This window comes from Argiope bruennichi, chromosome 5 (assembly GCF_947563725.1).
Source record: "Argiope bruennichi chromosome 5, qqArgBrue1.1, whole genome shotgun sequence".
Classification (NCBI taxonomy): domain Eukaryota; kingdom Metazoa; phylum Arthropoda; class Arachnida; order Araneae; family Araneidae; genus Argiope; species Argiope bruennichi.
In genome coordinates this window covers 62005886-62028536 of record NC_079155.1, presented here as the reverse complement: position 1 = coordinate 62028536, position 22651 = coordinate 62005886, and the positions used below count along the sequence as shown (strand labels likewise).

The 22651-nt window shown below is 25.8% G+C and overlaps 1 protein-coding gene across 5 annotated transcripts in view; it reads left to right on the top strand.

The window, feature by feature from the left end:
* The window catches only part of LOC129968475 (bromodomain-containing protein 3-like), a 44867-nt gene that overhangs the window by 6928 nt on the left and 15288 nt on the right, over positions 1 to 22651 (top strand). For 3 of the 5 annotated variants that reach the window (XM_056082391.1, XM_056082389.1, XM_056082392.1), the window contains 19 exons: positions 7997 to 8062; positions 8150 to 8177; positions 8382 to 8606; positions 9171 to 9317; positions 9733 to 9801; positions 9920 to 10001; positions 11071 to 11408; positions 12076 to 12243; positions 13610 to 13702; positions 13927 to 14028; positions 15182 to 15310; positions 16225 to 16413; positions 18505 to 19006; positions 19101 to 19259; positions 19661 to 19786; positions 19894 to 20031; positions 21588 to 21619; positions 21723 to 21978; positions 22103 to 22234. In XM_056082391.1, the coding sequence (XP_055938366.1) occupies positions 8037 to 8062; positions 8150 to 8177; positions 8382 to 8606; positions 9171 to 9317; positions 9733 to 9801; positions 9920 to 10001; positions 11071 to 11408; positions 12076 to 12243; positions 13610 to 13702; positions 13927 to 14028; positions 15182 to 15310; positions 16225 to 16413; positions 18505 to 19006; positions 19101 to 19259; positions 19661 to 19786; positions 19894 to 20031; positions 21588 to 21619; positions 21723 to 21978; positions 22103 to 22234 (2941 nt within the window). In that variant the 5' untranslated portion in view covers positions 7997 to 8036. Of the gene's footprint in view, positions 1 to 1670; positions 1785 to 7295; positions 7491 to 7996; positions 8063 to 8149; positions 8178 to 8381; positions 8607 to 9170; positions 9318 to 9732; positions 9802 to 9919; positions 10002 to 11070; positions 11409 to 12075; positions 12244 to 13609; positions 13703 to 13926; positions 14029 to 15181; positions 15311 to 16224; positions 16414 to 18504; positions 19007 to 19100; positions 19260 to 19660; positions 19787 to 19893; positions 20032 to 21587; positions 21620 to 21722; positions 21979 to 22102; positions 22235 to 22651 lie in introns of those variants that run through there. The other 2 variants (XM_056082390.1, XM_056082388.1) reach the window with 2 other exon arrangements.

Below are 22651 nucleotides of genomic sequence, written 5' to 3'. Positions count from 1 at the left end.
AACTCTTAATGATGAATTCTTCATACTAATAAAAAAACATCTCCAATACTCAACCTTGCAATAGTTCCGCTAATGGGAAAGTATCCTACTGTATGTTTTTAGTTACTAATGTATTTTATAGTAAAACTAATATTTTAACTTTTTATTAATGTTAATTCCTTGAATTCAAATAATAAATCCAGTTCGTCATGAATTTTCTTGAGCAAACTGGCAATGACAGACTGCATTCACCAGAAATTATTAAGAATTGGTGTCTTTTACGAAAAGATTTGATTATAAAAAAAATCTTTCTTATGGGAAAAGAAAAATGGGAACTTTTCATAATTTTTTTTAAACTAAGAAAATGTTATTGTCTGTCTGATAATAAATTGCTGTTCATTTTTTAAGAATTAGTCATAATACTTTTCAAAATGCCGGGATAAAAAATTGTATTAAGTGTCAACTTTTCATCAAAAATATTTTTGATTTAAATATTAATTCTGTAGGTATCTTTTGAAAATACAAAATAATATGGCAATCTCTTCAAAGTTGACTTTTGAAAGATGGTACTATAAATTGAGAAAAGGTTTGTCCTGTCAAACCTGTAAAGATCAAAAATTGAATTAGCTAAGTACTGATAAAATTTTATGTGATCATAACTAATAGATCAGTTGGAAATTATGGAATTTGCTTGTTTTCAGTGCGTGATCAAATTCACTTTTGAACATACAACTAGGCTCAGTTTATATATATATTGTCCATGCAATTTGGTATATAGACAACAGCTTTTTAGTTAACTCTTCAAGCATTGTATTCTTGGTTGATCTGAATCGGAATGACCAAATTTGAACTTTACATATTCACCTATATCTGAATGTAAAGAATTTCAGCAAATTATCTAGCAGTTCAATAAATCATATTAAAATCTGGCTAATCAAATTAATTGGCTTAGGAAGAATTTTCAAACATTTTTATCACATTTCTATTTAATAATAACCACATTTAGGCTTGGCATTCTCCAATTTTCATGAAATTCTTAGAGGCTTTTCATAAATGTCAAGCTTAATTTGGGATTCCTTGCATTTCTTCTTGCTTCCAAACAAATTAAGTGATTTTTCAGGGCAAAAGAATGAATTATTATCTGTTGTACTACTATATTTCTCATCTTTGATTTATAATTTAATAGTAATAAAATAAATAGTACTTATGAAAGGTATTTCAAACCTATATTTTTATTTAATATTATATATATTGTTCAGAAAAATTTATTTCCTATAAAGTGTGTGGTTCCTTGATAATTTTGTACGTAAAGGATGCATTATGTAAAAATTTAAAATGATGTCATGATGTGTTTATAGAAAGAGAGAGAAAGGGTTGTTAATCTAAAATTATTTTGAGAATTTTCAATTTTTTTTAAAGACTTTTCATGGGCTAAGACTTTTTTAAAGCAGCAAAAATGTTTATGAACTAAAAATAACTTTTAATTGCATGCGTTGTTTGAAAATCATAAAATGTATCTTAATGAACTAAAATTGCTTGATTATTAATTTAAAATAAAATGATTTAAGGAAACTGTTTATAAATCTTTTTTTTTTTTTTTTTGTAATTACTTCAGTTAGGTATAAAACTAATGCGAATTACAGGATATAAATAACATTCTTTTCACACTTTTTACTTGTATTTTACAGGATATTTTTGGTTGACCTTCTTTCATCATCTATTTGGTCACTCATTGCTTTTGATTTTCAAAAGTAACCAGTGACGAACACATTTATTTCAAAAAACATAAATGAATTTAACATGAGGTAAGTTAATGCCAAACTATTCCCTGTAGGGCTTCAAGCTAAAACAAAAATATATTAAATATTATTCCAGTTATGCTTTTCAAAAATAAAATTTGGAATAAAATGACATTTTGTTATACTTTTGAAATTTTTTGTGACACAAATGTAGACATCAGAAATAGTATATTTTCAAATAGTTAAAATTTATATTTCTGGAAAATACATCAATATTCCTAAAAATCAAAGTTTATAAAATGAAAGAAAAAAAAGTCATTAAATCTTTTTGTTATTTTAAGCAATTTCTTAGTAAAATTTACCAACTATTTTTATAAATATAATGTAAAAGTATTTATAATCTTATTTTCCTTCTTGATTTAAATGGTTGATGAGCTTTTGCATTTTATGTTGTATATTTGCAAACACTGGGAAGACACTGCAAACACTGGAAAGAGAGCTAAAGTTGTATCATTGATTAAATGCTATTTTTGTTTATTTTTTATGAAGGCAAAATATTTATTTTTGATCCAAGGATGAACTTTCATTTATTTTACAACATTAAAAAAATATTTTTAATTTCAGTTTTTTAAAAAATATAAATGTTGTAAAGGAATAATCATTTAATAGACTTGTTCTATTTTTCTTTCACTTCTGTTTACTTGTGTTGAAATTTTTTTTTTCAGCTGGAATTTAAAAAAAAAATAAATTACAATACATATACCCATGTTTTTGTATTGTGATCAAATATTATTTTAATAGTAACATTTTAATTCAACTTCTTTGATGTTTTGATTTACTGTTCAACTAATTTAAATCACTCCAAAATAATAACTGCATTAATATAATAATTCCTCTCATTACATTTTAAGTAATTGGATAACATCGTACTGATTTTTTTTCCCCTTATGGATATTGCAGCTATCTCCCCCCTCCTTTTTCATACATAAAACTGATTTTAATCTTGTATTTAAAAGAAAGATAAATTGGCATATTGCAGATGATAAGTGGAATTATTTTGCATTTATAATACTAGTTAAGGGCAATCTTTCTCATGATTAACCAAACAGTAATTGACATTAATTTCATGCCACTTAACATTATATTGTATCAGTATTACTTATATTCAAAATAAGTCTTTTTGTAAATTTTAACTTGTAGGAATAATGCTGTTTAAAAATTGCTAATCATTATTATTTTTATAATGTCTTAAGCAGATTTTGTTACAATAGTCAATTAAATGGTAATTATTTATTGAAATGTTAATAAAACTGTATATGACATATCTATTTTGTATAAATGTTGTACAAATTGGAAACAAATTCATATAAATATCAAATATATTATATTATGTTGTTGTTCATATAAATATTTTACTTTAATACAAAAATAAACCATACATATTTTTATGGCCTTTGTCCATTAAAATTCTTAAGTATAGTAAGCATTCCAAAATCAAAAGATAGCTTTTTTTTTTTTTGCTTTTAAATGTGTTTGATAATTCAAATTTGTATTGATATGAAAAGACAATTTCTTAATTTTAATTGAACCTTCTTAATTTCTATACATACTCTTTTTCTTTTAATTTACAAAGTACAGTGGAACTTCACTTAACGAGCATAATTCTTTCCTGAATCTTGTTAATTATGCAAAACACTTTAAGAGGAACAGTTTTTTTCCACAGGAATCTATGTCAAATATAAAATAAGTCAATGCATCCCTTTCCAAAAAAAAATGTACTCAAATTTATAATAATGTAATTTATTATTTATATAATGTACACTTTTTTACAAGAAAATTATCTAAACTCATTTGTCTTTGGCGACACTTCAAAATGTGGTAAAAATGAGATATACCATTATTGTTAAGTGAATTTGTAGTGTTCATAGCTAATGCCTTATAAAGGCAATCTTTCTCAATGTAACATGCAATAATTTACCAAGCTTTCAGCATCTTTTATTTCACTGGAAGATTGTTGCTCTCTTGATTCTATTATTTCTTCCTCTTTTGTCTAGATCACTTCCACAACTATATACATATATATAATGATTTCAGTATCTTTGTATGCACTTGTATTGTTTCTGTTTGCAAATCATTCAAGAATTTTTTTAAGAAACAGAAATAATACGAAAAAAAAATCTTTTAATTGTTGACCTCTGTTACTTTGTTATCATATGCATGCAAATGGTTTGTACATTTGACTTATGGAAAGGATATGCAAGCGTTTTATTATTGAATTCTCAGTAGTATTTTCTATAATACATATTTTGTTCAAATTTGCTGATGTGTGAAGAATCTTTCTTATAATTTGTAGTTATGTCATATGCAAAAGGTAGACAACTTTTGAACAATAATTCTGTAAAAATATACTGGACATAAGGTGTAAAAAGAAAGTTTTGTTAACTCATGATATGTTGCTTATTTTTTAACACGGAAATTATATTTGTTGTGAAAATAGTAAAAAATTTGCTTACTTAATTTTTTCCATGGTTTTTTCCCCCACCCATTTTATCATCTCATGGTTAAATATAAGATGTAGGTTGTATTTAATTTAATTGAGCTTTGAAATTATTAAACACATGGCCTCTGAATGCCAAAAAAATATTTATACAAAAAACAATTTGAAGTTAATTAAAAATTAAATTTTTTTGCTGGTAATTTTGCAAGGAAAAATTATATAATCCTCTTTTGAAAATTAATCAGAAAAATGAATTAGACATTTTTGTTTGTTTCATAACCGAGAAGTGAGTGGTAAATGATCAGTATTATTGCTTTATTAATAAGCCTTCCATTATTGTGACCTTAGGTTTTCTCTTAATAATTAAATTGTACCTCAGATTATGATAAGATGATATTCTTCCATTTAATGTACTTAATTGTATAAAATCAAATTTCAGTGAAAGAAATGTACATGCTATACTTAGTACATGTTAATACTGATGTCCTCCACAAATATACCATTTTTATCTTATTTTATTATAAATAGCTTATTTGTATTTCACATTCATCTGAGTTCAGTGAAGTAATCAAGGATACAAATGATTAGACTTCTTTTTGATTGGGAAAACAGAAATGAATCAGTATTATAAAAGCTATATAGATGTATAATTTAGTGAAAATAAATGACTAATGATGAATTCCCACAATTGGTTCTAATAAAAAAAAAACATAATCAGTGTAAAAATGTTAAAATTAAAAGATTAAAAAAACTTTCTTTAAATGAAAGCATTGAATTATGAATTTTATTAATATTTGTTTATTCAGATAAATCTCATTGTTTAAAAAGCTATCAAGCCAAGTTTTATTGTCTCTATATTTTTTAACACTTACTCAATTTGTTCTTATCCTATATAGATTATCAGGTAATGATGATTTCTTATTGCTTTAATAATTGATGCTATCACCCCTTTAACCCTGATTCCACCCTATCGACCATTACATATTCTATGCTGGTCAGCTGGTTTCTGACTCAAACGTGGCAGATGAGATGTTAAACGAGTTATCATCAAGTATATTTTCACTTTGCATTTGTATCCTTCGTTTGAAATAGAAACTGGCCTACCAGTTTAGAATTTGAACAGCTAATTTGGCTGTGTTAATAGTGAAAGGATGTTTAAAAAAAATTTTTTTTAACATTCTGCAATCTTTTAGCTCTGTCTTTACTTTTCTCAATTTCTATTAGATAGAAGTTAAGCTTCGTCATGCTATGAGAAAGTGTAGATGTTTTATTAATTGTTCTTTTTTCATTTATGAGCTAATACAACTTCTGTGACACTAATCAATATGGATTTCATTGTTTCTGTTGGATTCATCTGTCGTTCTTTTAATCATTCGCAAATTATTTTTAACTATTGTTATGTTTTAATTGTTCCATATGTGATAGTTAAATTGATTTGTAATGAAAATAGAGCTTGTAATAATTAAACCATAAAATTAATTTATTAGGGAAAGTAAATAATGGATTTTCAAAATACATGAAAAGAAAGCAGTTTTCTCTGCCAAAATATTTGATTCTTCCATAATTTAATATATTTGTTTGTTTAATGTTTGTAATTATGAATTTAAATTTCCAGATTCTCTTTGCAGGTGTATACTCTATAGAAATAAAAAAATTAAGCTTTTTTTTATGTTTAATTTAAATTTCTGTCTTCTAACAAATTTTTTTTTGGAATAAATGAATTGGAATTTTTTCAGTTTGTATTTTTTTTATCCCTTTTCTCTGTTCTGTAAAAATTATGAATATTTCATGGTTATTTTGATATAAGATACATAATAAAATTCTAATGATATTTCTGACTAACCATTCCTTAGAAAGCTTAAATGGAACTTTTCATCAGTCGGATGAATATAATTTTGTAAAAACTTTAGTGAGTAATGGAGTCTGGAAATATTGAATGAATAATAAAAAATTATATATATATATATATGTGTGTGTGTGTATGCTTGTTCTCCTGTTTGTTAAGAGTTGCCTTCACACCAAACTAGAATTTTGACAGATAAATTAACTTAATGGCACATTATACAAATTCTTATATTCTGATTAAATTTTTTTCTAAGAAAAATTAAGATTCTTATTCCTTTTGCACCATTAATGTACAAGTAATTTTGATATAGAGAAAACTAATAACTTTTGGCAAGCAGCTGTTTCACAGAGGATATTGGTTATATTTAATTTCATATAAATTTCTTAGATGTATTCATATAATTTTCCTGCTTCCATCAACAAATAGTTTTTAAACAAACAAGTTGTCAGGTATTAAAGTCATGCCATATAATAATCTTACATATGTTAGTTTATTTTGTGCATGAATCTTTTTAATCTGCCTCATCTTAGTGCTATTAATAAAAAGAAATATTCAGCTTATCCGTCTTCTAAATTTTGTGGTATTGTAACTTAATCTTTACATTTGTCTTGTAAAGTACACAAATATTGAACAAAATCTTTTTTCCTTAGCTTTCAACAAATGAGAGAAAATCACATAATTAAATATTTGCAATAATGAGAACAGTTTCAATTTCTGTTGTTGGAAATTAAACAAAAAAACTTTTTTAAAAATCATCAAAATTCTGGAAAATTTTGCATGACTATTGAATTGTATCATTAAAAAGACAGTTTTAAAAATTTATTTTTTATGCTATAATATTTTTGGAAGTTATTGCAGATGAATGCCAAAATTCAGCTTAAATTTTAATTAATTAAGATTTTAAAAAGATAATTTCCAAGTGTCCTCCAAAATATATTTGTCCCAAATTTAGTGGCTTTAGGTCAAACAGCCTGGCTGTAGAAATGTAATGTACAAATTACTAAAAATTAATATTTTCATAAGATAAATGTATTTGGATGTTTGCTGAGGATTTAAACATTTGTTTTGGGAAACTGCCCCTTTATATTAAGAATTAAGAGAATTCTGTTAAAATAACCACTGCTTCTTCAAATCTTTGTTTTAAATTTAAATTATTAATATATTTTATGTTGTTATTTCTTCAGTACCTAAGTACTAAATTAAACTTTACAATTGATTTTTTCTCTCTTTTCAGGCAGAATGGGTTCTTAATTCTTAATGTAATGATTTCACTTATGTGACATTGATGACTGAGTAAAATCATATTGATTTAATCAGTTTTTATGTTCACTATTATTTTGCATTACATCTTCTGTGGCATCTTTTTTGAAAAGAATGGTTTGCAATAGGTTGGAACTAATGATGACTCAGAATTTTTTTATAATCCCCTGTAAGTTTAATTTATAGAGATTTCATTTCATTTTATTTATTTTCAATTCATTATTAACATTATGTTTATTTTAAAGGTTTATTTCTGAATTTTATTTAATTATTGACATTAAAGGACTTATAGATTTTTTTTAGTAAAGAATTATGGTACAGTGCAAGGTTTTTTATTTATAATGACTTAAGTGAATCATCCTGACTATATGAATTATAAACAAAACTTGAAATCTTTAACTCCTGAATATTTGAGGTTTTTCTTAGTTTTAAATTGTTTCTCAGTTTTAATTATAGTTTTTGATTAAGAAATATCGGTGTATGTTCAGAGGCAGAACAAAGTTCAAGTTAATGTGATACAAATTAACTTGAATTAAAATTTTGGACTTTAATAAAGCATCTCCATTCTGCCCATGAATATTATGTATTATTTTCACATACCTAATATTCTTCTTATATATATATATTTAATTAGTGTTATATATTTAACTATATTCTTTTTTTTTTTTTTTTTAGTCCTAATACTCCTCAGAAAAGTCCTACATCTCATTCGCCAATGAAGTCGAAGAAGAACAGCGACAAGTAAGTACATCTTGGTAATTTCAAATCAAATACCTTATTTTGGATATTTCTTTTTGCATTATTAATTCTCTATTAATATTTTTATAGGATGGCGACAAAAGACAGCTTGTTTGTGGTAAGTTAATTTTACTGTTGATTTAACCGTTTACATATTTGTTGATGAAAAATTAATATTTCTTAATATAATTAATTAATAATCTCTCCCATTTTCTATATATATATACACTCCTACCTTCAAGAATATTTTGTTTTAATTTAGCATTTATTTTGTGTTAATATGAGCATTTGTAACACTTCACTTCATTTCATTCCTTTCCAGGATATGAATGATGAAGCTGCTTTAGCAGTGTTTGAGGGAATGGATCTTGGTATGGAGCCAGTGAATGGTGTTGTGCAGCCTCCAGTGTACCCACCAGAAGGAAAACCTCATCGGAATACTAATGCTTTGCAATTTGTCTACAAGAATGTGGTGAAAGCAGTTAGTAAGCACAGCTTTGCTTGGCCATTTCAAACACCAGTTGATGCTATAAAGTTAAAACTTCCGGTATGTATTACTTAATACATGTTCATAAGTTTTCTAATTGTTACCTTAAATAAAGAAATTATGTATCAGATTATTTTCCCTACTAAGGAGATTTTTTTAGTATATTCATATATAACTTTATCTTATAATTTACATTAACTTTATGAGTTACTATTATTTATGATCAATGTATAAAAATTTAGCATTGGTGCTAAAATACCACACTTAGTTACTGAAATAAAAAAAAATAACAGTAGCAGCTTTTGTTAAAGTATTTTGCATGCCCTGTGAATTTTATTTTGTATCTGCCTTCTATTAATTGATATGACTGTAAAATAAATCTTAAATATAAATTTTTATTGTGAAATTCTGTATGAACAAGAGTATTACATTTAAAGTAGGCAGTGTAAACATTCTATGCTCTTATACTAGAATTTTAATATTTCTCTTTCCTCAAAGCATTTGTGAGTTTATATGTATATATATATATTATTCCTGTACTTCTTTTTTTGTATTATTTATTGAATTGTGTCTAAAAGTAAAAAGTGTAATTATGAATTTTTACATTTTTATTTTTGATCATAGGATTACCATAGCATTATCAAGCATCCGATGGATCTAAATACAATAAAAAGACGTTTAGAAAACTATTATTATTATGATGTTAAGGAATGTATTAGGGACTTTCAAATTTTGTTCTACAATTGTTACAGATACAATAAGCCTGGAGAGGTAAGTTTTTAATTAGAAATTATTATTTATTTGTTTTATTCATGCTTTTATTTAGCATTTTAAGTTTAAGTAGCAAATGTCATTGTAAAAAATAGTATAATGAAAATGTCTGTAAATAAATAAAAATATAAAGATATTCAAATTAATTAGGTCGTATAACGCAGTGCTAATTTTGATACATCTCTACTAAAATATAACAATTTATATATATATTATATAGAGAAAGTTGTAGAATATTTAAAACTTTCCTTGTAAGCAGTATTTTTAAATCATTTTGTGTTTTAAGCATCACCTTGAATTGAAAAATCTATCTTTATCTGGTTGACATATTAAATTTTTGACTGTGATGTATTAACACAAAAATTGTAGAATTTGTGCTCTCTTAACTTTCCCCTCCATCTTTCTTCTCTTTTAGGATGTTGTTCTGATGTGTCAGACTATTGAAAAGACCTTTGTTAGTAAAATGGCTGAGTGTCCAAAAGAGGTTTGTGAATAAATTTTGAATTCTTATTTATTTATTTATTCATTTTGTAAACTTCCATATAATTTTGTTTTACAAATTTGAAATTATGTTCTTTTGTAAAAATGACTGACTTTTTTAGGAAATTGAAATTCCAATTCCTGCCCGCCCATTAAGTGGTAAAGGAAAAGGAAAGAAAGGAAAGGGTGCTGGTCGCCCTAAAGGTAAAACTTCTGCTTAATTGATTCTCATTTTTTAAAAATTCTTTTCTCCATTTAAAGAAAAGCATAGATGTAAAATAAATATTCATTTACTAATGATTAAATTTCAATTCAATAACTTTCTTCAACTAATTCAGTTGAAATTTATTCATAAGGATAATAAATAAAATGGTTCAACGTTGGACATGTTTTTTCCCCTTTGCTTTTTATCTTTCTTTCTTTTAGTATTGAATGCCTATCATAATATCTTATAATACAGAATTAAAAAAATTAGTGCATTATGATTTTTAAAAAAAACGGCTTCAAGAATAAATCTAATTTTATATATCCAGTTATATTTTCATTATGTGTAATAATATTTATAAATGTGCAAAAATTTCATTACTGGGTAAATGCTAGAATTTCATCAATGGTTACACATTGAATTTTGAAGCTTAAATTGTCTGGATACATACATGGAATTAAGCCTTGTTTTTAAAAAGACATGCTCTTAAAATATATGTGGAACGGGGGATTTTCATATGTTATTAGTAATGGAAGAAAATTCTGGATAAAATATTTATAGTTGCAGTAAGAATGATCACAAAAATGAAAAATTTGAAAGTATTTTTTTTAAAACTTAATGGAAACTTTAAACTTAGTAGAAACTTAATAACAACTAATTTGTTATCATAGAAAAGAATAATATATATATATATTAGAAATATTTTTTGGGCTATTATATTTTCAGAAATTGTTCTGAAAACTGTCAGAATTTTATAAATTTTTATAGAAATGAAATTCAAAAATAAGTAGATGCAAAATATACATAACATCCTCTAAAGTATGTGCAAAATTTTATTGTTGTAAAACCATGATTTACTTTAGAGTGTGATAGCACACTAGAATCCTTTATTATATAATATAGATAAAATTTATATATATATATATATATATATATATACAATTTATACATATACAATTTATATATGCATATGTTTATTTATATAATATGCTTAGAACTTCTCCATCTCAATGAAATTTTCTAAATATAAATTAATTTCAAAGTTTTTTTTCCTTATTTTTTTTTCAGTTGGAGTGAGTAATGTAAGCACACCTGTGAATTCCAAGTTGCCAACTACTGTACCTAGCAATGTAAAGAATTGTATAACAACTGTGAGTAGCTCTCAGCTTGCATCTGTAGCTCCTCCTACAAGGACAACTGCCCCTTATTCCATTCCAGGAAGTACAAATACTACTACAGCATTATCAGCATCACCATCTATTTCCCCGCCAACTCTACGGCATTCCAGTTACTCTTCAAATGAAAATCATCATGCATCACATCCCAAACAGACAGTTTCTTCAGTAGAAAACACAAAACCTGTAACAAGGACTCCTGATGTTGTGGTCACATCTGCTCCTTCTAAAGTATGCTTTTTAAAATGGTTTATACAAGATTGTCCTAATTATGTATTAGGCTACCACTATGATACCTATCATAAAATACTAACTGAACTCAGGTTTTGCATTTTTAACTTGGATAATACCCCTTTTCTTTTGTATCATGAAATATACTTTGAAGCATTGAAGAATTTATTTTTTCTTTCTAATATGTATTTCTTCAATAAAGTAATTGATAACTATATATGAAGGTTTTTAAATTGACTTAAAATGGAAATATACTTTGAAGCATTGAAGAATTTATTTTTTCTTTCTAATATGTATTTCTTCAATAAAGTAATTGATAACTATATATGAAGGTTTTTAAATTGACTTAAAATGATAATAAAATGTAAACTTCCCCTTGAAATAATTTTCTTATTTATATTATCAATGAGCTTACTTATTACTAATATTTTTATTTTACTCAGTTGAGAATTTAGTCTGTAGTCGTTATTTCTTGTATTTTCTTATAATATATAAGCAGCATTTCTGAATTGAAAAATAATCTCTTTAATAGATATGGTTCTACTTCATATACATAAAATATTTCTAATTATATAAAACTTATTTTGCTGCTTAAGTTCCGTGAATCAACTGTTTTAGTTTAATTTTATATTTGGTGTTTTTTAATATTCAAGCTTCATTCTTCTAGGCCAAAAAAGGTGTGAAACGGAAAGCAGATACTACCACACCTACCACAAGTACCTATGACTTATTGCCTCCTCCTGAGAAAGCTCCCAAAATTTCAACTCGGCGTGAAAGTGGCAGACCTATTAAGAAACCTTCTAAAGATTTACCGGAAACCCCAGCATTAAATGAGGTATAGTTTTAAATGCTTTTGCCTGAGAATTATGTATTGATACAACTTAATTTATTGGTGGTAACTTAATTTCAAATGTACTTCATTTCATATTTAAATATTGCTAATGTATCTTGAATTGAAATATTCATTGTGAATCAAGCATTAAATTTTATGTAACATTTATGTGTTATAATTTCAAATTTTGAAGTGCACACTTTAATTAATATTAAAAGTTTATTCAATTGTTCCCCTCTGCCCTTAATTTTATTTTACATTTAGAACTGATATGTCTGCCTTGATTTTGAATTCTATTTGAAATGTATCTTGATTCCCTTCTTGAATTCTTACTGAATGTTTAAAAATACAATTTGTCATGCTACCTCAATCTTTAACTAGACCTAAAGGTTTAAAAAATTTATAATAGATTAATCATATAAAATGGATTAGCTTATGAGATAATTTTCTTCGCTATTTTATTTTTTTCGTAATAATAGCTAATTTGGCATATTTGTGTGTAGCTTGTAATTTAAATTTTGATTTTTCTTCATATATAATTTTCATAAGTAGTGGTAATTTATTCAGCCTGAGAATGAGAAAAAATTTTATGAAAAATATTTTTTTCTAATGTGCTATTTAATTTTTATACCTTAGCATTAGTTGTCAAATGCTTTAATGCATTATGTTGCCTTAATATTCAGAATTTTAATAATATTTAAATACATTGGATTTTATCCATTCTCTTACCTATTAATGTTTTGCAAAAATATAGTGTCTTCTCAGAACAAATTTCCTTGTTCCAAAATACATTTGTTCAAAGATAGGTAAAGAATGTCAACAACATGAAATGCTTTCTTCTAGCAAATAATGCATTAAAATTATAAAGTGAAGAATAAACACTTATAAATTGATGTAGGACAAAAGTAATTTCTTGATATATCTAATGGGTAGATTTGCTGGAAAAGAATAAAAAATTTTATATAAAACCTTTCTAATATATTAGTTATTTTGCTATGGTTCTGTGTTATTTTAAGAACAGATTTCAGCTATTCTCTATTTTATTATAAAACAGGGTGTTCTTTTGTATTGAATTTAAATTTCACTGGAATATTATATTACCAGTTATAGAGCATGATTAGCTAATGCTATTTATATTTCCTACTGTTGTCATCAACTTGTCAAGCTCTATTATAACATTTAAAAAATAATTTTTTGAAATTGAATTTGATGCAATGATATGTTCTGTTCACTTCTGATTATAAGTAAAATTTTAAACTTTTAAGATTTTCTAAACATAGTGATTTTTGTTTGTATTAATTTATCATTGAGAATGTGATTTTTCTTTAATATGATTGCATACTAATACCTTTTCCCCCCCCATTTATAGCCTAACAATTCAAAATTGAAAAATAAGAAATTGTCTGAACAAATGAAATATTGTCACGCAGTTCTAAAAGATTTGTTTGCCAAAAAACATGCAGTAAGTAATTTTTTTTTTGTATTTTGAATAAATAAAATATTAAAATTATTTATTATTTGTATGAAGTTATCTGTATCAAAATTTCTGAATTTTATCTATTGGTTTAATTGTACCCCTTAATTTTCATTTATTATCATAAAAGATCAGTTCAACCATTTAATAGTTTGATCTTTCTTAAATACAATAGGTGACTGTGTGTTTAATTATTATTATTTGCTTTTTAGGGCTATGCCTGGCCATTTTACAAGCCTGTTGATGTGAAACTTTTAAATCTTCATGATTATTATGATATTATAAAACAGCCAATGGATCTTGGTACTGTGAAGGTAAAAGTTTGAAAGCAAATTTTATTATTTTTTTACAGTAAACTTCCATGTAACATTATTTAATGGATATTATACTGGAAAAAATTCATGTGAGAAAAGTTGATTATTTTTTTGTTTAGTAATTATTCAACAATTCCAAACAATTTTTTTTTTTTTAACAAGCAAACATTTTTTGAATTTGCATGAATTCAGGTTATACAGAATATTTTCACCATGTTGTACATGAGTTCTTTTTAATTTAGTTATTTGTTAACTGCTGTAGTTTAATTAAAAAAGAATATGATAAAAATAACTTCATTCTATACATCCAAATTATAAATTTTGTTGCTTATTTATGCTATTCAATATATTTAATTTTGAGTGAGCTTCTATAATAGTTCTTTTTGAAAATAGAAAGTGAGAGGATCTTTGAATCAGTTCTTGTGTATTAAACAGTGAGTAATTGTTACTGTTTTGAGAGTTGAAATATTCTTAAACTCTTTTTTATTTATATTATTAACAGATTTTTTTAAAAATAAGTTGACAAGCAGTACCCAAAAGTTGTATGAAATAAAACTTATTATATATATATAATAATAATAATAATAATAATAATAGTAATTTTATCCTTACAAATATTGTTATTGAATTTATTTTTAGAATTTCTATATTTGACATTTATTTGGAGTATTTGTGCTGTCCAGGAACTTCAATGACTAACTTTTGTCAGCATCAAAATTTAACCTAATTATTTGAACTAAAAAGTTCATTAATAAAAATTAGTTTAATAATCTGCTTTCTAAACTTATTCAGGACAAAAACTTCTTTACAGACTTGTTAAAGGAAATCTTTCCATGCAGCTGTATTTAAAAGTTAATTGTTTTGATGTCAAACACATATACCAAAAACTGACAATCAATAAGCTTATAGAAATGCTTAAGTATATCATTGTTATAGAAGTCTAACCTGGATAAAAAGGGATAGACATAGATAGGGAAACAAATAATAAGTAAAATCAGAAATTTAAATATTGGCTAGAAAAGTTTAGTTTCTGAAAGACGTATTGTTGTTGAATGCAAACACATTTATTATCTCTCCACTACTTTATTCTTTTCTTTTTACAGTTAGTTGTAGTCTTCCTTATTGGCATTTATATACAAAATCTTTCTTTCAGGCTAAATTGGAAGATTGCATTTACAAAACACCAGAAGAATTTGCTGCTGACGTCCGATTAATATTTACTAATTGTTATAAATATAATCCACCTGATCATGAAGTTGTTATCATGGCTAGAAAGCTTCAGGTAATGCTGTTTATTTGATTGTCCATACTTAGCATAAAGTAGAATATTTTGTAAATATATATATATATATATATATATATATATTTAGTTTTATGTAATATAACAAAAATATTTATATTTATTGAAACAATAAGAATAATTACTCTTATCTTGTTCAGTGAAAAAAAAAATATTTAACAAAATTAATAATTGAACTCTATTTATGCTATTCACTTAATTTATATTGTTCAGGAAAATTTTCACACTGTTGCAGTTTTACATGAGTTAATAATATAATTTGAATGGTTTACCATTGCTATTATGAAGATAGAAAGATTTGAAATTCTCTTCTCTTATATTTAAAGGAGAGGGAGGCACTACATTTGTTTTTTAATCTTAATTGCCAAGATATAAAAGGGAGCAAAAATCATTCTTTTAAATTTAATCTTTGAAAGGGTAGTCAGTGGAACCCTTTATTGGTTCAGGTTTAATGAGTAACTTGTGAAATAAAGCATTATTAAATTATTACATTTAGAAAAAATTTTATTAAATTAAATTGTGTATAAACACAATTTAATTTAATAAAAAATTTTTAAATTGTGTATAAACACAATTTAATGAAGGAATTATGATATTTTAAAATTCCTGAAGGCATAAATAATTAGTCAAAAAGAAATTAAGAAACTAATACAGTAGTGCATTGTTTTAATATGATTTCTTAAAAACTTTTAATAAATTACTAATCACTCCCTTATATTCAGAAAATCGATTTTAATATTGAAAGTTAAAGCAAAATCTTTTATGCATGCTTAAAATAATAGAAGTATTTGATAAATATCATGTTGTTGTGATTTAGATTTGAAATTGGAAAAAATTATTCACTTTTTTGTACAAATGAATGACTTTATAAAAGAAAGGTTTAAAATTCTTTATAGGATGTTTTTGAAATGCGTTATGCAAAGATGCCAGACGAACCATCTGCAACTGAATCTACACCAGCACCTCCAGCTAAAACAGAAGCTCGTAGACGATCACGTTCAAGTTCTTCAGATTCAGGATCTTCATCCAGTGATTCTGACGAAGAACGAAGTAGAGAATTGAAATTGCAGCAGTTGCAAGAAGAAGTAATTGAGCATTTTTACTTAATAGTTATTTATTTAAATTGTTTTATATTTCCAATACTTTATAATTCCAGGCATTGCATTAGAATTCTGAATTTTGGTACTATCTGTATTCTTTAAAGTTACCCTTCATTTTACGTTTTGTGTTGATCTTTAAGGCAAATAATGATAAATATGAATGTAATAGTATGTAAATATGAAATAGATAATCTGCCATAGCCTTTTATCCATGTTATAGTTCTGAAAATTGCCTTGTATTAAATATTTTTATACAAATCAAATTTTGTTCGTAGTATCTCCAATTCCGAAGTAGAGTTTTGATGTTAGAGCTCCCCTCTTCCCTCTACATTGTTTGATAAATATTTCTAAATTAAGTTTAATAAATGTAATTATTTTAATGTTCTAGTTATCAGTTAAAAGTGTAAGTTATTTGCATGTGAGATTAATTTCTGTAGCATGGTTTTGTTTATGTTGTAAATATGAAGATAATCAATTTTAAATTGCATTTTTTAATAGTATTAGTCAGTTTTAATATATGTCACAGTAGTGATTGTGATAAATTAAGTTTGAATATTATGGTATTATTTTATTCTTCATATGTTCATTCATTTAGTTGCAACATGGCATTCCTATTACGGTTGCAATGCTACTAAATGATACATTTTTTTAAATAATGATAGTTATAAACCTCTTAAAAAATTTGCACTGATGTTAGTTAGGTTATATACATTATTGAGGCCACAAATGTGTAATCAGCATAAAATGATTAAAAGTGGTTAAAAAGGAGTTAAAAATTTGATTGCTTTTTTTTTTTTTTTTTTTTTTTTTGTGCTGATATAACTATGAGTTTTCTTTTGTAGGCGATGAGTAATAAATGGAATATACTATTGCTAACTTTTGTAGAAGATGTGTAATAAAAGAAATATTTCATCCTAATCTGTAATATTTTCCTTCTCAAAGACAGTGGAAAATCTCACATAGTTGATGCAATACAAGAAAATTTAAACAAAAATCTCTATAGTTCAAGTGGAAGATGTTTGCATATCATTTATTTAAAATCCTCAAATAAACATTTAAAAGTAGAAAGATATTTATCAGATGAAATTGTATCTTTAACTAACTGGCTTCGTATATGTTCTACTTTTTTTCTTTTTTTTTTTTAATATATAATACAGAAAAGAAAAAAGGACAGGAACACTTATAATGTAAATGTTGAAAAGGGAAATTAAAAAAAAAAAAAAAAAATATTGGTTTTACTTTGATAAGTAATATTTTAAGGAGGGGGGGGGACTTTTTTTGTTTTAAGTCTCAAGTATACATGATTCATTTTTGTTCTGTAATCTTTGTCTCAGAAATGGTAGAGACAAAATTCATCAGCATGTATAAAATATTATTGGAAAGCTTTATGAAATTTAGTTATGTTTGTTGAACATATTTTAAGTTCATCAGCTTTGTTCATTTATTTAATCACCACTTTATAGTTTTATTCTGTGATGAAACTGCGTGTCATCTGACTCTGAAATTTTCATTTAAGAAAATTATTGAATGATGATGATCTGCATTCTGAGGACATAAAAATGCATAATATAACTATACAAATTTGCAAACTTTATTGAAAAATTAATTTGCTACATTTTACTGGACAGATAAGACAGATAATTTGTTTAAAAACAAAACATTAAAAAAAAGGCAGTATTTGAGAATATTTTTTTACACACTATTACATCTATAATATGTTTTGTAGAATATTCTTACAATATTCAATGATATGGATTGTCAGTTGTTTATTTGCAGAGTTATTAGTTTATGATCCTGTGCAAAACCAGATATAAAAGCATTTATTTATTTATTTTTAATTTTACTTAAATAGTAGTGTGTTCACACATTTTAGTTTGTGTAGTAACTTTTTAATACTCACTGAAATCTTGAGTAACAATACTCAGCTTCTAAGGTGAATAAGCTAAAAATGTTTCTGTCTTTCTTGTACTTTTCCTCTAAATGGTTCCTTTATTGACTTCAAGAATGTTATTCTTAATGTTAGCAGTTGTAAAAACTATTATATAAACTAATTTTTTTTTTTTTTTTTTTTTGCAGTTGAAAAAAGTAACAGAAGAAATTAAAATACTTGCTACTAAAAGTAGAAAAGAAAAGAAAAAGAAAAAACACAAAAATAAAGATAAAGATAAGAAAAAAGAAAAGGATGAACCTGTAAGTGCACCTAATGCTAAAGAGGAAGGAGAGGCCTCCAGTGTTCCAGCTACCATGCCTCCAGCTGCAGCGTCTCCTGTGTATAATACTTCTACTTCTGCTGCTGTTGATAAAACAATAGCAAAACCTCAGAAACAGAGAAAAGCTAGAAATAGTGCACCAAAGCCTGCTCCTCCTCCCAAGCCTGCAAATCAAAATAAAAGACAAAGGACCAATAATAAAGCTAGGAAAGCAAAACAGCCTCCTCCTGCTGCAGCTGTACCAAGCCCACCTCCAATACCACCGCCTAAAGATGTCTATGAATTAGAAAGTGAGGAAGAGAATAATGCCAAACCAATGTCTTACGATGAAAAACGACAGTTGAGTTTAGATATTAATAAACTTCCAGGTAAGACTTAATTTTTTCAATTATTGCTTAATATAATCCTTGAAAATTGTCATTATCTTTATAACTTAATCTAATATTTTTTTCCCCCACTTAGGTGATAAGCTTGGCCGTGTTGTTCATATTATACAATTTAGGGAACCATCTTTAAGGGATTCTAATCCTGATGAAATAGAAATTGATTTTGAAACTCTGAAACCCTCTACACTCAGAGAACTTGAAAAATATGTTGCTGGTTGCTTAAAGAAAAAAACACGTAAGTCTGTTATTAATATAAAGTTCTTAAAATTTGTAATAATATTATATTGAATATGTAATCATTATACTTTATTTATGCATAAGCATGCACTAAGTATAAATATGTTTCAACCCATAAATTATTATTATTATTTTTTTTTTGTAAGGCAATGTGTGTATTAAAAATATTTAGTTATATGTTAGCATTTGGTCAGTCTGCATTGGGAATAGACACTTTAACTATTTATTGTAGCACTTTAACGGGGGAGGGGATAAAGTGTTTCATTTCAAAATAATCTGGAGTATCTTACACATTCATTTAAAAATAATATAATTTTTGTCATAGACAATAGTCATAATTTAAAAAAAATCGTTAAAAGACGTTTTTTACTTATTGTAATTTGTTTTTATATATTTCAGGAAGAAGTAAGGGAAGTAATAAAACTAAAGAAATGGATGTTAAAGAAAAGAAGCAGGAACTTGAAAAACGTCTTCAAGATTGCAGTGGGCAGCTTCATTCAGGCAGTAAAAAAAGTAGTCGCAAAGGTTTGAATTTCTCACATCTTCATAATTCCTATTCTCTTGTTTTATTAATAAATTTGCTATGTTTGATTATTTATTTTGTTATAATTAAAAAAGTGCGTATTTTTCAGATATTGATCCGGGTCCTGTTGATGTAGTTGGTATTCCTGCATCTCGTCTTAGTGCTAGTAGCAGTAGTTCTAGTGACAGTGATAGCAGTAGTAGCAGCAGTTCAAGTAGTACTACCGATTCAAGTGATTCTGAAACTGGTATTTTTTTAATTTTAATTTAGACACAACAAAGAATGTGATTTCATTTGCTAAATTTACTAAAACTAAAATTGTAACATAAAGTGATAATAATTTAAAAATTCATAAGTTTATGCTTAATTTTTTTTTCTTTCAAAACTTGAAAAGGCTTTTACAGTTTAGATATTGGTAAATTAATTGAAACCAGCAATTCTCTGCAGAAATATCAGCATGCATGTTTGTTCTTTTGAATTGGTATAATATGTGTGTTGAGATACAATTAAACTTTTGCATTAATATAAAATCATAAAAATCAAATCATTCCATTTAAAATTATATTCCCATGAAAAAAAATTATTTCAAACATATAAGACTATGTATATGAAATTATTTTTATTGACAATCATAAGGTTACTGATTTTTTTTTTTTTTTTTTTTTTTTTTAACAAACTGATTGTTGATATGTGTAAAAGATAAATTTTGGATATGCTTTCCATTATTTAAGATTTTATCATATATATATTTACATAAAAATTATTGAACCAACCATATTGTTTAGCTGCGTAGGTACAAATATTCTTTTCATATACCTTTCAGAATATGCTATGTTTGATAGTTTGATAGTAGTTCTCAAAAAGATTTAACTTTTCTATTATTAAAGTCAATATTTTAACACTTAAATTTTGTTCCAATTCAGAAGATTTCAAAGGTCGATGGTGTATAGATACCAAAAGATGCAAGAGAGTTCCAATCAAATGTTGCAATATTAGTTCATTGTTAATTAGAGAATTTTTTAATAAAGCTTATAAAGGATCTGAAATCTTATATATAGTTTAAAATGCGTTTGCTTTTGAAAAAACATATATACATTTATTTTATAGATATTTCTGTTCAAATGCTGATTATATTAGCTTAAAATTTTTTAATTGCCATTTTTCTGCTTTAGTATTGTGTGACTCAAGACTAAATATTTAGATATGTAGATCATATTCAATATGTGGAAAAATGCTATTGATGTGGTATGCTATTTTCTGTTAAGTGGTATGCTATTTTTTCTATCCTCCCCCAAAAAAAGTCATTTCAGTATAATTTTACTTTGCAAAAAAATTTTTTTTAAACAACTCGAATGTTTAAAGTAGTTCTCAAATTCTCTTCAAGTATATGTATAAAAAGATTTGTATTAATGTGCTTATTAATACAAATTAATAATACATAATAATAATAATAAGTCTTGGGATTGTTTGATTATCAGATAAATTAGATTGTATAAGAAATGAGCATATTTCCACAAATATATGAATATGCAATTATTTCTTAAGGTATAATGATTCTTAAAAAGTTTGATTGAAATTATTCAATAGGCCATTTTAGCAGGTTTCCTCCTTTTTCAATCTATATGTGTGTTTTCTTCCGATTACAAATTATTATCTCGTTCCAAAAAACTCATCTGTCATATTATTATTATTATTCTAAAGAGTGGTGTGTGTGTGTGTGTATGTATATATATATATATATATATATATATATATATAATTATTTTTTCTTTGCCAAATCTAATTATTTTTTCTCTCTTTTAGAATTGAAAAAACCAAAGATAGAAGAAAATCAGGTAATATATCTCTAATTACAGTAATATTTACAAAGTGAATTGCTCAAATTTATAAAACTTGTAATAGATCAACTATTGATTATTTTTCTGCTTTTTTTTATAGCATTCAAATCTTGAACCTCCCTTGCTTAACCCTCCTTCTGGACCTGTTGGTGCATCCTCACATGGTCCTCCATCTTTAGGGGGTCCTGTCAATCCATATCCTCCTCCTCCTGTGATGCCTGTTGGAAATAACTATGTCCATCCTCAAAACTTAATGCCTGCATTCCCCTATCCTCAGATAAAAAGTAGTCCCCCTGAGTTACAGCCAACTGTTGAACAATCATCAGCAAATGCAGTTTTTCCAGTTAATCAACAAGGTTTGATTACTTTTTCTTTGTGCTTTAATTTTCTTGATTACATTGTATTCATATATTATTTTTTTTAAAAAAAAGCAAGCTGCTCTTCCAATACATCCTGATTAATTTTAATTTGTTGTCTTAGCTGCTGCTGTTCCTGCACGGCCACCTGTTGTAGCCAGTCATAATCTTCCACCTCAGCCATCTAGGCCAACAGCTACAGCCACAGCTGCTCCAGTAAAAAAAAGCGTAGTTGCACCACAGCCTAGGCCAACAGGTACTAAATATTCAACGTTTGAAAAAGTAATGATAATACATTGAGTATTAAAATTGTTTGAAGAATGATTTATTGATATATTTATTATGATATAATCTCAAATTAACTATGTAATTATAATTATAATGTAATTATATCTTTAATTAACTATGTAATTATAAGACTATTTAATTAAAGTACCAATTATTTTCTACTAGCCGCCTTTGGCGACCAGTCGGTTCGCCAATCTTAATGTTCGTTAAAATTTTAATAATTAAATATTTTATGCAATTTCTACTTTAATAGCTTCTTCATCAAAATATTTTAAAACTTCAAATTTTGATTATTATATAATTCATTCATAACATTATAAAGGCCTTCAGTCATAACGTAATATGTATCTCTCTCATTTTCTGTTAGCACCCGTAGAATTTATGC